This window comes from Saccopteryx leptura, chromosome 3 (genome assembly GCF_036850995.1).
Source record: "Saccopteryx leptura isolate mSacLep1 chromosome 3, mSacLep1_pri_phased_curated, whole genome shotgun sequence".
Classification (NCBI taxonomy): Eukaryota; Metazoa; Chordata; class Mammalia; order Chiroptera; family Emballonuridae; genus Saccopteryx; species Saccopteryx leptura.
The window spans coordinates 127,568,189-127,582,202 of NC_089505.1; the positions used below are offsets into that span (position 1 = coordinate 127,568,189).

Below are 14,014 nucleotides of genomic sequence, written 5' to 3' on the forward strand. Positions count from 1 at the left end.
TAATTTTTTTCATATTCCATAAAGCAGTGTTCACAAAACTTGGCCAGTGTTTCTTAAGTGTGGTGCTCACAGGAATTCTCATCTCTGCGAGAGCTTGGGTTTGATGACTCAAAAAACAACGAGAAAAAAAAAAAACCCCAACAAGGACTCCTGTTTTCCAGCACCAAGTATTTGCCAGGCATGAGGTAAGTACTCCATATACATGATCTCATTTCATTCTCACAACATTTCCCCCTTTACACAGACAGGACACTGAGGCTCAGAGAGGTCTTATGACTTATTTAGATCTCACAGCTGGGTAAAGAGTAGAATGGGGATTTGAAACCGAGCAGCTGCACTATGTACTTGGCTACTGGTCCACCCTGGCTCAAAGCTTAAACAAGATGGGGAAGGAGGAGTCAGGGAGGGATGGAGATGAAGTTTGAGTGGGGATCGGGAAGTGAATGGGAATAGGGTGGGGAGGGGAAGGGGGTGGGAAAGTGGGTAGGAGTGGGTTATGGGGCAGGGAAGAAGGACAGGGCAGGAGAGCTGCAGGCAGAGCCTCAAGGCCAGAAACTGCATCTGCGGGAGCCTGTGGCTAACAAGTTACAGGCCTGCTGGGAAACCCATCTGGGAGGAACACTCCTGTGAGGGTGACCGTCTTCTCTGAGGCAAGAGTACTGGGCTGGGAGTTGGTAACTAACTTGATCCCCTCTGTGGAGTACTCTGCAGGTTGCACAGCATGGCCCCTCCACCCTTCAAAGAGACTCTTCTGGGGTAAGCAGCACAAGCCCCATTTTACAGATGCATACACTGAGACTCGGGACAGGAGTGACTTGTTCAAGACTGTATAGCTAGTGAACAGCAGAGCTGGGACCAGTCTCCAATTCCACCCGTCTCCAGTTCCTCTGCCCTTCTCCAGACAGGTCATTTCCCTCTGGGTACTCAGCTTCCCCCTCCAGACACTGACAAAGGGGGCCCTCAGGGCTCGGACCTGATGGTAAGGCTGGAGCTGCAGAAAGCCCAAGTGTGATTTTTGAAAACTAGGGGCTAGAGGAAGGCATCCTAATGTAAGACAAGATCTGTGGACAGTGGTGGGATTCAAATAATTTAACAACTGGTTCTCTGCCCTAATGACCGTTTTAAGTATAAAAAAATGGAATACTGAAAGATAGTTTATTATTTCATGCATTTAATACTTAAATAAGAATAAAAGAGATACACAAACTAGATTATGTTATAGAGTTTTAAAATATTAATGAAAAAATATTAAATAATACCTGACAAAAAAAAACAATAAAACTGTTATTTAAGAGATTTATATATTGCTTCTTGATTGGCATTCTTACTTGCAATTTTTTTCACCTATGGACGGAATGAACATTACTACAGGCACTTAGAATATGCTGTTGTGCAGACAAACGTTAAAAAAGTGTAAGGAATGTAAATTTGTGATTTCCACATGGGTTGGCTGCCCAGGTGCCCGCCTTAGAGAGAAACCTGACTACAAATGCCATTTTAACAACCAGTTCGCCAAACTCAACAAAAAATTAGGTATCGGTTCTGCTGAACCAGTGCAAACAGCTGAATCCCACCACTTTCTGTGGAGCTGGAACCTTGGCTTCAAGAAAGGAAAAGGCATTCACATTTGTTGGGCCCCCACGGAACTCAGCATGCTAAGCATTATCCCATTTCACAGGTCAGGAAACTGAGGCTCAGAACAGCCAGGGTCACATAGTCTGTCACACACCTGGGACTTACAACAGTTTTTTTCTGCTCCTTTGGGGACACTGGTGACCGCAATGCCACTATTCATTTTTTTTTTTTTTTTGTATTTTTCTGAAGCTGGAAACGGGGAGAGACAGTCAGACAGACTCCCGCATGCGCCCAACCGGGATCCACCCGGCACGCCCACCAGGGGCGAAGCTCTGCCCACCAGTGGGCGATGCTCTGCCCCTCCGGGGCATCGCTCTGCCGCAACCAGAGCCACTCTAGCGCTTGGGGCAGAGGCCAAGGAGCCATCCCCAGCACCCGGGCCATCTTTGCTCCAATGGAGCCTTGGCTGTGGGAGGGGAAGAGAGAGGCAGAGAGGAAGGAGAGGGGGGTAGAGAAGCAAATGGGCGCTTCTCCTATGTGCCCTGGCCGGGAATCGAACCCGGGTCCCCCGTACGCCAGGCCGACGCTCTACCGCTGAGCCAACTGGCCAGGGCCCCATTATTCATTTTAGACTCTCCCTATTCTCCTCTCCTAATTCAAACTGCTCGGAACAGTCAGCTCCATCCACTGTGCACTTAATGTGCCAGGCGCTGTGTAAAGCACCTCATGTATATAGCATCTGATGAAAGCCTGTCCACAGCTCCGTTCTATCCACTTTTCAGGTAAGAAGACAGAAGCTTGTGGATGTCAAGTTCCTTGCTATCATTCATGGACACACAACTGGGTTGTGAAGGATGGTTAGAAATTTCCTGTGCTGGGAAAGGCATTCTAATCAGAGGGACCAGCAAAAAGTCAAGGCCCAGAGGAGTGAAAGAAGGTGGAATGTGCAAAGACTCTCTAGAAACCTGGGAGGAGAGGCGGCCTCTGGCAGGGAGAAATAAAGCAGGCATTCCAGGGCTACTATTAGCTTGCTGGGTGACACAGGGCCAGCAAGGGTCACATAGTCTGTCTGTCACATACCTGGGACTTACAACAGTTTTTTTCTGCTCCTTTGGGGACACAGGGCCACTGATACCGCCTCTCTGGGCTTCAGCTTGCCTGTCTAATGAGGAGACATAAGAAGTGGCGTGATCCCAGGAGGAACTCCAGAGAAGTTAACGAGGCACATCTGGATGCCAATTTGAAGACTGGCTTTGCCCAGAACGGGTTTTCTAACCAAACCCTTCCTCCCTGGAATGAGGGGAGGCTCAGACCCCCATTTTCAAAGTGGTGGACTTGACAGACACCTGAATGGTTGGGCCAGCTGGTCTCTCTAGGCCCATTTATAACAGGATTCTCCAGGGGTTTTAAACTACTAGATGTCCCCCTTTGCAGTTTTTTAATCTCTTCAGAAACCTCAGCCTCCACAAAAAAAGCTTGTTTTCAGATGACCTATTTTTTTTTAAAGGTGTCTTACTCCTCACCCCATGACTGCTCTCTCCTCCAAAACAGAACAAAAGACCTGTCCTGTCAGCAGAGAAGGGGACCTGCAATAGGCCATCAAAGTGAGGGTGGTACTGGCTTGGGAAAACCAGTTAAATGCAAAATGTCTGTCAGTTTCCCTGCTCCAGCAGGACTCCCTGAAGCCAGACTGGCTTTGATTCCCTTCTGTGACCCCAACTCCCTCAGCACCCAGGCTTTTGTTTCTCAGGAAGAGTGGGGGCTGTGGCAAAACAACAAGAGGAAGTGAGGAGCCCCAGGGCCTGGCACACAGATGTGTCACAGGGTGATGACTTGTTGCATGAGTTTCAGAGCTAGATATTCTCTCAGGCTGTGTAAGCAGATTGGTGACTGGAAGGTGGCTTGGGGCCCTGGCAGGTGCACAGTCTCTGAAGTCAGGCTGAGAGGGCTCAAATCTGACCCATGATATACTTGGCGCCTGAACCTGAACATGCAATGGACATCCTTTTCCACATCTGTAAAATGGGGGTAATAATTCCAGTCTCCAGGAATGTGCTGAGAGCTGAGATCATATATTGGGGAAGCCCTATATAAATTGAAAGACACCCAATGAGTGTTTCAATAATGTTCCCGTCCCCCTTGACCGACTTGGATGAGATTATGCAGCCAGGCCTCAAATCCTCAGCTCCTGGCTCTCCTCCCTCCCTCCATCATCCAGCAATAATATCACAAGATGCAAGGGCAGCGTCCTTCCCACAGTGCCAGAAGGCTCGCATCACATCATCCTGTCTCTGGACTCCCAGCTCCCAGCACAGGCCCCGCACAAAGGGCAGCCTGCCCCTCGGGTAAGCAAGCGTTCCAGGAGGATTCTTCCCTCATTTCTAGGTCACTTTCCCACAGTCTAACCTTCCCCAACTGTTGGTTACCAGTTGCTTCAGGAAACTCCCTGCCCACGGTAGCCCATTTGATGTGTGCTCCTCGGTCCTTCACCACCCCTCAGGGACTGTCTTCCCCAGTCGACATGCCTGCTCAGATATTTCTAGCTCCCAAATAATTCTCAGGATTGAGCCTGAAATGTTGAGGTGAGCCAGGGATGGCTGCTGGCCTACAAACATGCCCAACCCACAGGGCTGGTCTCAGGCCACAAGGGGCAGGGAAGGAACAGATGCCCAGGGACTCACCTGCTCTGATGTAAAAAGCACAGAAGACTCTACTCTTCGGAAAGAAGAGCCTGGGAAAAGGCGGGTAGGTGGAAGGCAGCACGGCCTGTAGAACAGTCCAGGCAGCTAAGCCAGGGGATACAAACAGGCCATTCTTCTCTGAATGTCAGCTTAACTCATGGCTGGGCATAGCATGTCTCAGAATATATTAGTTCTCTCCTCTCACAGGACTTCCCATGAGATACGACCCCAGATTGCCAGTCAAGCCTCTCTCTGACTCTCAGCTCACAGCCTGGCTGGGCAGATACGATCAGTTTCTATCCCCTGCCAGGTGACAGACTATGTGACCTTGAGAAATGATTTAGCCTCTCCGGGCCTCAAAGTTTTGACCTGTTTTGTTCTGAAGATGGAATGGTGAATAGCCAACACTGAACCAGAATACTGTATAAGAATCTCTGAATCTCAATAAACAGCAATTCCCTCTACCTCCTCTGCCCTCTTCTAGCACCCAGGGTATTTTTTCTCAGGGTAGTGGGGGGTTGGGGTAAAGAAATAAAAGGAACAGAAGTTCCAGGATGGTGGGGGGGGGGCGGGGAGTTTGGCCTGGGTTGGCCCTCTGGGAGATGAGCAAGACACTCCCAGGAGGTCCAGACAGGTGTTCCAAGTGTCTATCTGGTTAAGGTCAATCAGTAATGCTCAGCTTTTGGTGGGATGCATTTCCCTGGCCCCATGTCCAATGGCACCTGAGAGAGTGCCAAATAACAAAGAGGGATGAGGACCAGTGACCAGTGGGCTGCAGTTGCCAAAGGAACCGGGACATGATGGAAGTCTCGCCTGGAGGCTCCAGCTGTGCATCGGGACGAGAAGGGCACAGACCAGAGCCGCCTCCCTGCATCTCTGCCTCAGCACCCCTCTGCTCCAGTCACCCTGCACAGACGCTCTGGCGCAGAGCACGCGCTCTGCAGCACTGGCGGACACCGGACAAGGCCAGCGGCACATGTGACAGTCCTGCCCACCTCACCGACAGCAGAGGCTGCTGGAATTAGCTGACCTCAAGTCCAGGCTCCACCACTGACAGCCTATTGAGCCTCAGTTTCCCCTTTTGTAAATGAGCTATAAGTGATCCTGTCCGAACTCCTAAGGCTGCTATACGAATCTCCTGAGATGATCAGTGTGAAAGAGCGTGATGCGGGAAGGACAGAATTAACTGAGCACATCCCTAGGTCATCTCTTTCAATCCTAATCCTAATCCTGAAAAGCAGGTGCTAGCATTGTCCCATTTTATTCGCAAGTGTGCTTCAGTTCAGAAAGGCCACGTCACCTGCCTGAGGTCATATAGCTGGTAAGTGGCAGGGACATGCAGAGACCTAGGTCTCAGAACTCAAGACCTGCACTTTTCACCCGTCTACACACAGTTTCCCCACTGTGCTCACAGCTTTGGTAAAAGCTCCTCACAAAAGTCAGGGGCTGTTGTCATCATTTCTTATAAAATTCAAGGCTATGAGAGGTTTTCCTTTTCACTCTGCCTCTCTCTGTCTTGATGTGGAGAAAAGCAAACTACATCGCCTGCTAATTTCTGCAGCCTCAGACAATCAGAATTCCAACCGTCTGGGAGAGCCAACCTACGAAAGCAAGAAATTAATCTTTTCAAAGTTAATGTCTTCGAGGCGTCGCGGCAGTATTTGGGTTGGACGTAACCTTGCTATCGTAACACAGATGAAACCTCAAATTTAATAAGGCTAAGACAACTCGGACAACGAAAGAAACATAACAGGATATTGCAAAGAGATTAGAGGGCTTCCTCTGGATGGCGTGGACACGCCGGGGAGAGGGCAGGGTGCGGGATGGATGGTGTGGTCGACTCTGGGGGCCAGCGAGGTTGGGCCCGGTCCCAGGCCTGGCGTGAGGACCAAGAGGCCTGGGCAGAGGGGAGCTGGGCTCCTCCAGACACCTCGAGGCCCGCGTGGTGTGGGAGCAGAGCCTTCACACTTAGGCTAAATGTAAACCAGCTGCAAGGACAGGAGTGTTACAGTTGGATGGGGTGGGGAAGGCTTACCTCATGAAAGAACTGTGGAAATGGCTGCTGGAAAGATAATAAAAGGATTAACTGCTATTTTAGTGGGCCATTTACTCTTCAATCAAAGTGTCTCATCTATTTCCTGTTCTCCAGAGGTCCGGGTCCAAAATTCCTTTGTCTATTACAGCACATGGTAGCACAGGCCTGTCATGAGAAATTAATAATTTTACAGGGAAGAGTGATTTTATTTATCTGGGTGTGGGCTGGAGACCGCCCCTTCCCAGGGGTTGCCTACTGCGCCAGCATCTCAGGAAGGGGGAGCACTCCCACAGCAGGCAGGGAGGAGCTCAGAGGAGACCTCTGCTACCATCTCCAGATGGTGGGACCCAGCAGGGCTGGCCCTTTGACCCCGGAGAACAATCAAGTGAACAGGAGAAAAATTTACACAAGAGCATCACTGTTTAGAAAGATGTGGGTTCAAATTCAGCTTTAATGGTTACTAGCTATAGAAACTTGGACAGGTTGTATATTTTTATTGTTGTTACTATTATTATTATCATGATTAATTATTATTGTTGTTGTTCATCTCTAGCTGTGTGACCTGGGACAAATCATGCAATTTCTCTGAGCTTCAGTTTCCTCATCTGTAAAATGGGGGTTCTGATAGTACTACCCCATAGGATAGTTGTGAGGACCACACAGAGTTATCGAATAGAACAGCCCTTGCATGCGGTCAGCACTCAGCAGCTGTTTGCTGGTACTACCCCATAATCCCAAGCCCCCAACGAGTCAAGATGAGTGTTCTTATAGTAGCAAGTGGAAAGCAAGCTGGACCGCATTAAACCTTTGTTTCCTTACCTGTAAAAACTGTTAGTTTTACAGGATTCTTGTGAAGAGTAAATGAGTCAGTGTAGACAGAGATTTAACATCACCTCCTCCTTGAAGCCCTCTGAGCCTCCCCTCCTTAAGCCTATGCGAACTCCATCCCAGAACCTGTCACTGATCTGCCACCCATCGCTGATGGTGAGTGCCCCCAGGGCATGGACCCCGGCAGGCGTGGGTCTAGGTCCCAGAGTCAGGCATGAGCCAGATGTAAGCCAGTGTGTTCTGTGGAGTCCACTGAATCAATCAGACATGATCCTGGCAGGCTGGCCCAGGAGAAAGAACTCGAGAGAGAGATCCTGAGACTACACCGGGTAATCTGGGTTTCACCAACCTACTTGCTGGTCCTCTGTTTACCAAACTGGAAAATGGGTAGTGAAAGCCTCAATCATCTCCAAGGGCCCTAACATGCCATACAGATATTCCTGGATGCTGCAATTTCACGCCGGAGGCCCTGGGGGAAGAAGGCCACTGACCACACCATGCCAGGGACCCACAGACACCAGTGGGCTCAACCACAGGAAAGATGACGTGAAGAACTGTAGCTCAGTAGCTGTCTCAGAGAGAAACAGGGCCCTCTGTCTTCCAGCAGCCCTGGTCTGTGATGATCATTGGTCCTCCCCTTCCAAGCGGGGACATGCCTTTCAGCAAGCCATGTGTCATGACAACCCAAGCAAACTGGGGCATCCCCAGAGAGTGCCTGGCACCAGCTCTCCCTCCAGCATCCTCTTGGGCCAAAGGCATGTGATAAACTCAAAATGCTCAGCTTGCTCACTCCAGCCTCTCCCCACAACACCAGCATGCCAACCACAGGTTGTTCACTGCCCCCCCCTCCACTTGTCTATAAAGCGAACTCCTCATTGAAGCTGAATAGGCTGGGCCAGTGGATGCCCAACTCACAGCAACACAGCAGATGGGGGCCAAAGGGCGACTAGCTGGTCCCAGCAGGATGGAGTTTATACTGCCACTTGCCAATGCTTCCTGCCTCCTCCCTGGTTCCTACAAATGCTGCCCTGAGCTTTGAGCAGGGACAGCTGTGGCCTCTTTCTGTCACACCCCCTCTCAGACTGGGCACTCCATGAGGCAGGGCGCAGGGACGATGACAGCACCCAAGTGTGGAGAAACTCAGCCTTGCCTAGGACACCAGCCTGCAGACCAGACACACTGCTTCCTTCCTTTGCCTCAGCAATGCCTCAATGGGCAGGCACTGGTGCTCCAGCAGCCCTTCCCTTCCAGGCTGGCGCCTCTCCTGGCGGGCGGGCTGGGCCTCAGTGGTGGGCACAGCCGTTCAGCTGAGGCCTTGGTGGTACGCACAGCCTACATTCCTCTGATAGGGACTCCCACCACAGTGAGAGCAGACACCGAAATGACCAGTCAGAATGGCCAGTGGCCCAGGTTCCTACAGTGTGTGTGTGTGTGTGTGTGTGTGTGTGTGTGTGTGTGTGTGTGTGTGTGTACCACAACCAGAACACTGCAGGTACTATCCAGGGCCTTATCTGTTGACCCTTGGCCATACCCCAAAGCCTGCTCCAGGGACCCACAGCTCTCAAGCAGAATGGCTGTGAGACCCAGTTCTTCCAACAAGAAGCCAGCCAAGCCCGTGGGCTTCTACAGGAGGCCTAGAAAGCCTCCCTAAGAAAGATGCCGGGTGGAGACCCAGCAGAACAGATTGTTCCCCACAAGTCGTGTGGCCAATAGCAAGTGAGATACTAAGCATGTGCATGGAAGAAGGAAGGCTGGCTGAACATGCTGTGACCTCAGAGTATGCCTGTCACCCTAACCATGTGTGCAACACCAGCCCATGTAGTAAGTCTAGTTTGGGGTGGGGATGGGCCACATAGCAAGTACAAGAGGTCCTCTGCCAAGGTTCTCAGTGAAGGGTCACTGACCATCTTGACCAGTGGCCACATTGATAGCATTGTTCCTTCCCTCCTTAACCACAGGGGATCTTAGCCAGCCCCCAGATAAGGAGGCCCAGGTCTGCCTCTCTGGCAGAGAGGTGGGTGCTGCTCTGCCAGGACCAGCTTGGACGTGGCCTGGTGGCTGTGGGAACTCACCATGCACTTGTTGGGCTTCTCGCCTGAGTGCACCCTCATGTGGATGAGCAGCTTGTAGCGGGCGTTGAAGGGCTTGTAGCGGCGCACACAGCCTGCCCAGAAACAGGTGAAGTCCTCGCCCTTGCGCTGGTCGATGTGGCTCTTCTCAATGTGCCGTACCAGCTCCTCCTGCTGCTCATAGGCTGCACAGCAGTCCACCCAACGGCAGGCCTGCCGCCCAGCCCCCCTCGCTGCCAGGCCCAGCCCCAGGCCTGCAAGGCCAGGGCCTGATGGCAACTGAGGCAAAGGATAGGGGGGCGGCAGGCCAGGCTGGTGAGGCCCAAAGAGCTCCGAAAACTCGTCCGCAGGCTCCTGCTTCAAGAAGCCCGCCTTCCGGCAGGATTCAAGTTGCAAACTGCCCTCATGAATCTCAGTGGTTGCAGGGCCGGACTGGGCCCGCTTGGGGGGGCCCCCCAAGTCTCCTGGTAGAGGGGCGCTCCGGAGTCCATTTACGCAAGTAACCAGAGCAGTCTGGGAGGAGCGAATGATGGAGGTGATGTCGGAGGAGCCACAGGGTGAGGAGGAGGCTGAGGAGGTTGGGGGCAGGCCCAGGAGGCAACAGCGTTTCAGGCCGCCCTCGGGGAGGTGGGCCTCAGGTGGGGGGCCCAGGCCGGAGCTGGGTTCGCTGCCTAGAAGGTAGCAGGAAGGTGCAGGGTTGGCAAGGCCTCGGCCTGGGAGGTCCAGGTCTGTGTGCAGGCCGGTGGCTGATGGGGTCCGGCAGTGGGCAGACAGGGGTGCCCGAGCTTCCATCATCGCCCGGTAGACGGGCAGGGACTCCTGCTTGATGTGCTGTGCGGCTGGGAGGCTGCCATTCATATACGCGGCCTGGGGCCTGGGTGACCTGGAAGACAGTGGCCAGAGAGGCCATGAGAGGGTGGGCACTCCGCAGTGGAGAGGCCCAGGCAGGCAATGGCAAGGAACAGGAACCCGAGGGCCGAAGCCCAGAGCTGGAGAGGGAGGGTGCAGGATAGAAGGGGGTAGTAGAGGGAAAGAGGAGGGAGGGGAAGGGAGCAGGGCAGAGTTTGGCTGTCTGGTCAGCAAGGAAGAGTGTGGAGAAACTCGGGGAGTGAGAGGAACAGGAGCAAGGCTGGGGAGAGGTTCAAAGTCGAAACAGCATGCCAGAAAAGGCACATCTTTTACCGGGCCCAGCCCGCCCTCCAGCCTTGCATGCCGTCTGTCCTGCCTCTGACCTTCTAGTGAGTTCTGCAAGGAGAAGACCAAGGCTGATATTTTGAGGGCCCAGTTTGTTTTAAATTCTGCTGACATGTCCCTCAAATCTTTATTAATTTTTGTAATCTTGCATAATTTCTAAAAATGTTAGTTGGATGACGTTTTGCCCAAGCAATCTGTCTTCACACTGTGAATATCAGTGGCTGAGGTTTCTGAAACACGGTTCTGGTAAAGGTGCATCCCAGGAATAACTGAGGAAAAGCTCACTGGGTGGTGATGTCCTAGAATTTCAAGCCCAGACACTATGACCACATGAAACGAGATCTGGGGAGAAGCTGTGGCCAGGCGGGGCAGCACGTGGGAGGCAGAGGACCTGGGTTCAAGGCCAGCCTGTCATTTCCTGCTGTGCACACCCGAGCAAGGTGCTCTGGGCCTCTCTCCTCACCCCAACATCAGGACGGTCTACTCCTGGGGGTGAGGATGGTGTGGTGGGCAGGGCTGGGCTGGCTGAGGTGGTGTCTTCATCACACATATAGTACATGCATTTCTAGAGAGGGCATCTCCCAAATTTGGGTAAGTAAGTGCAGGTGGGGACACCAGGGCCTGCTGGTCACCAGATGACTCTGAGAAGGAGACAGGCCAACAAGCTGACTCTGGGCCTCAGGTCAGAGAAGCCCCCACTGGCTGGCTGGGCAGAATAGAAAACCTGTTTATGTGCCTAAACTCTGACTAGGACACCCCGCATATCCTCAGACCTTGCCCTGTCTGAGCCGCAGTTACCTGGCCTATGGAATAAGGACCAAGCCACTCAGAGAGGCTGCCAGGATCAAGTGAGAGGACAAATGCCAGGACAGCCACCTGGAAAGAGGATGGCAGAGCGAACAGTGCCACCATGACTGCAACCGTCCCTGGGCTCTCTGCAGCAGGCCTGTGGGGCTGGGGGCTCACCGCTTGCCTATTTCCAGTGGCATTTCCTGCAGCTCTCGCCCGTTCCTCTCGGGCTCTGCAGCTGTGGCACCCCCAGCTCCAGTCACAGGTGGGGAGGTGAGAAGAAGGCACAGAGGATAAGGAAAGTCAGGGCCCAGAGCCCTCAGAGAGCAGTGCCCCCACCCCCATCACTACGTGGCTGGGAAAGGAGCTGAGAGGGCACAGGCCTCGCCCACAGTCGTGAGCAGCAAGCCAGTGACAGGGCTGGGGCCAGAACCCGGGCTCCCTCCTCCTGTCTGTGTGCCTTTCTCCTCTGTAGAACGGACCTGAAGCACTCCCTGGGTAAGGGCTTGGGGGAGGGACTCTTCTGCTTATTTCTCAGCTACACTTGAACAATTCTCTGGCTAGTTCACCAGGGACCTCTCTTCCCACCCAGGAATTCTGCTGCCCAGAACATGGGCAGTGGAGTCAGAAAGAGCTTGGATTCCGGGCAGACAGCAAACACAGAACCCCCTCTCCAGGACTGGCGATGCTGGGCCCACCATCACCGGCAGAAAGCTCTGAGTCGCTTCAAGAGCTGATACCCAAGTTGTGACTGTGGAGCTTAAAAAAATAAAAGTACAGCTGTTCCTTGCATGGTTGTAATCCTGGGCCTGGCAGCGGTGGGTACAGGCAGGGAAGGGCAACCAGGCAAGTCCCTATTTCAAACAATCCTTGTAAAAATAGTGTCAGGTTAAAGCAACCCTTACCAGAAGAAGAGAATAGCTGTAGCTTTCTGTGACTGAGGCAACCAAATAATTGAATAATCAACAGCAAAACCTCTAATGACATCAGGTGGGGAGTGGGCGACTTGGGTCCTGGCATCCCAGAGCTTCAAATGCCAGCTGAGGCAGCCCCGGCTTGCCCTCGCTGTCCGTGAGATCAGTGAGACCAGGCAGCAGTTTGGACTCTGCTCTGCCAGTGAGCCCTGCGCACCCCAGGCAACTCCCATCACACTTCTAGAAACTGTGAGTTGAGTCCTCAGACAGAGCAAACAACTGTGGAGCAGCTCCACGTGCCAGGTGCTGTCCCGACGGCCGTCTCAGTGTGATCCGAACGCTGCAGAATGATGCGTGGTATCTGCTGAATGCATGACCGAATTCTTCAAGGGAGAGACCACCATCTGTTTCACACTGAGAAAAACTGAAGCAACCTGCCTAAGCTGTCAGAGGCAGCCAGTGACAGAGCAGGAATTTGAACCAGGATCTGTTTAAATAAGAGGCTGGGATTTTCCCACAGCACTTTATTACCCAAGGCCTCCACTTCCTCATCTGTAAAATGATCTAGTTTAAGAACCATTATGTTTCCCAGCAGCTCAATGCTCTGAGTCTCAAGGACTCAAATGTGCCTGTCAATCATCCTAGACCCTGGAAGGGAGTTGCCAAAATTGGGAAAAATCGATGTTTCCCCAGCAGAGACACAAAGGGAGAAGAGGGTGATGTCGGACCTCATGGGGTCCACACAACCAATGGTTCAAGGACTGCAGCCGGGGCTGAGGGTCAGCAGGCTCACTCCACAGGCTTTTCACACTGTGCTGGGTAAGGCTGGGGATTCGAGACAGTCTGAAGCCCTGGCAGGTCCCTGCCCTTGAGAATCTCCCCTTCCGATGGGGAAACTGAGGACCAGCCCCCTGAGGGAAAGGTTAAACTCGCTGAGGGCTGGGTAGAGTTGTGACAAACAGAAGAGTGCACAGGGGCTCTGGAGGTCAAGATGTGAAAAATATGAAACTACGCGGCACATTCAAGGGCAGGAAGCTGGTGTTGGGCAGGCAGGGGCCCGGGTACGGGCACCTCCGGCCCCACTGGGAGCCTGCACACCCTGTGACTCCACCCTCCTCTTACAGGTCAGGAAGCCAGGCATGGAGAGGGTCAGCATCTCATACGAGGTCATCCAGAGAGCCTGTGACAGAGCCACAGGCTCTGAGCCACAATTAACAATACATTCTGCTGACTGTGATGGTAGTGGGCAGTTGTTTTAAGCATAAACAAAATCAGGATATTGCTCAAGTTCTTCACCACTTGCTGGGTGACCTCTAGTTATTTCTGTAGCCCCCCTGGCCTCAGTTTCCCCACCCTATGGCAGTGTGGGTTGGCTGAGTCAGCACATGTGAAGTGCTTGGCCCAGGGTGTGGTGAATAGTTAGCATGCCAGGATTGTCACTTATGAGCAGTAGGACCTGGGTCTCCTGGGACTGTGCAGATGACACAAGAGAAGAGGCACAGGCAGAAGTCACTCAGAAGGGGGGAGCTATCTTATTAGTATCAGAAAGCTGGGCTGGATCAAGGAGGCGGCTGATGCGGCTACCGCGGGAATCCAGGCAGTGGATCAAGGTACCAGAGGTCAGGAGAAGAGGGGCCCCGAGCACAAGGCCAGCCAGTGGGAGGGAGGAGTGACGGGACCTGCCCCGTGTGGGACAGGGGCTGGGCCCTCTTTTTCTTTAGGAAAATGAGGGGGTCTGAAAGTGCCAGGGCGAAGTCAACCACTTCAGTGTACAGGTGGTGGTACAGGTGGCAGCAACTTAAGACTGATGCTGGTTTAGGATTCGGAGGACAGATTCTCTTGTGCCCCAAATTGTCAAAATGGCATTCAAAATGACAAATGATACTTCTGAGTGTCTCTATAAAAAAAAAAAACACAAACAAACAAACA

At 52.6% G+C, this 14,014-nt stretch overlaps 1 protein-coding gene across 6 annotated transcripts in view; it reads right to left on the reverse strand.

Moving 5' to 3' along the window:
- Nucleotides 1-14,014, reverse strand: part of GLIS1 (GLIS family zinc finger 1) — a 250,381-nt gene that overhangs the window by 90,411 nt on the left and 145,956 nt on the right. For all 6 annotated transcript variants that reach the window (XM_066376329.1, XM_066376330.1, XM_066376326.1 and 3 more), the window contains one exon: nucleotides 9,192-10,071. In XM_066376329.1, the coding sequence (XP_066232426.1) occupies nucleotides 9,192-10,071 (880 nt within the window). The remainder of the gene's footprint in view (nucleotides 1-9,191; nucleotides 10,072-14,014) is intronic.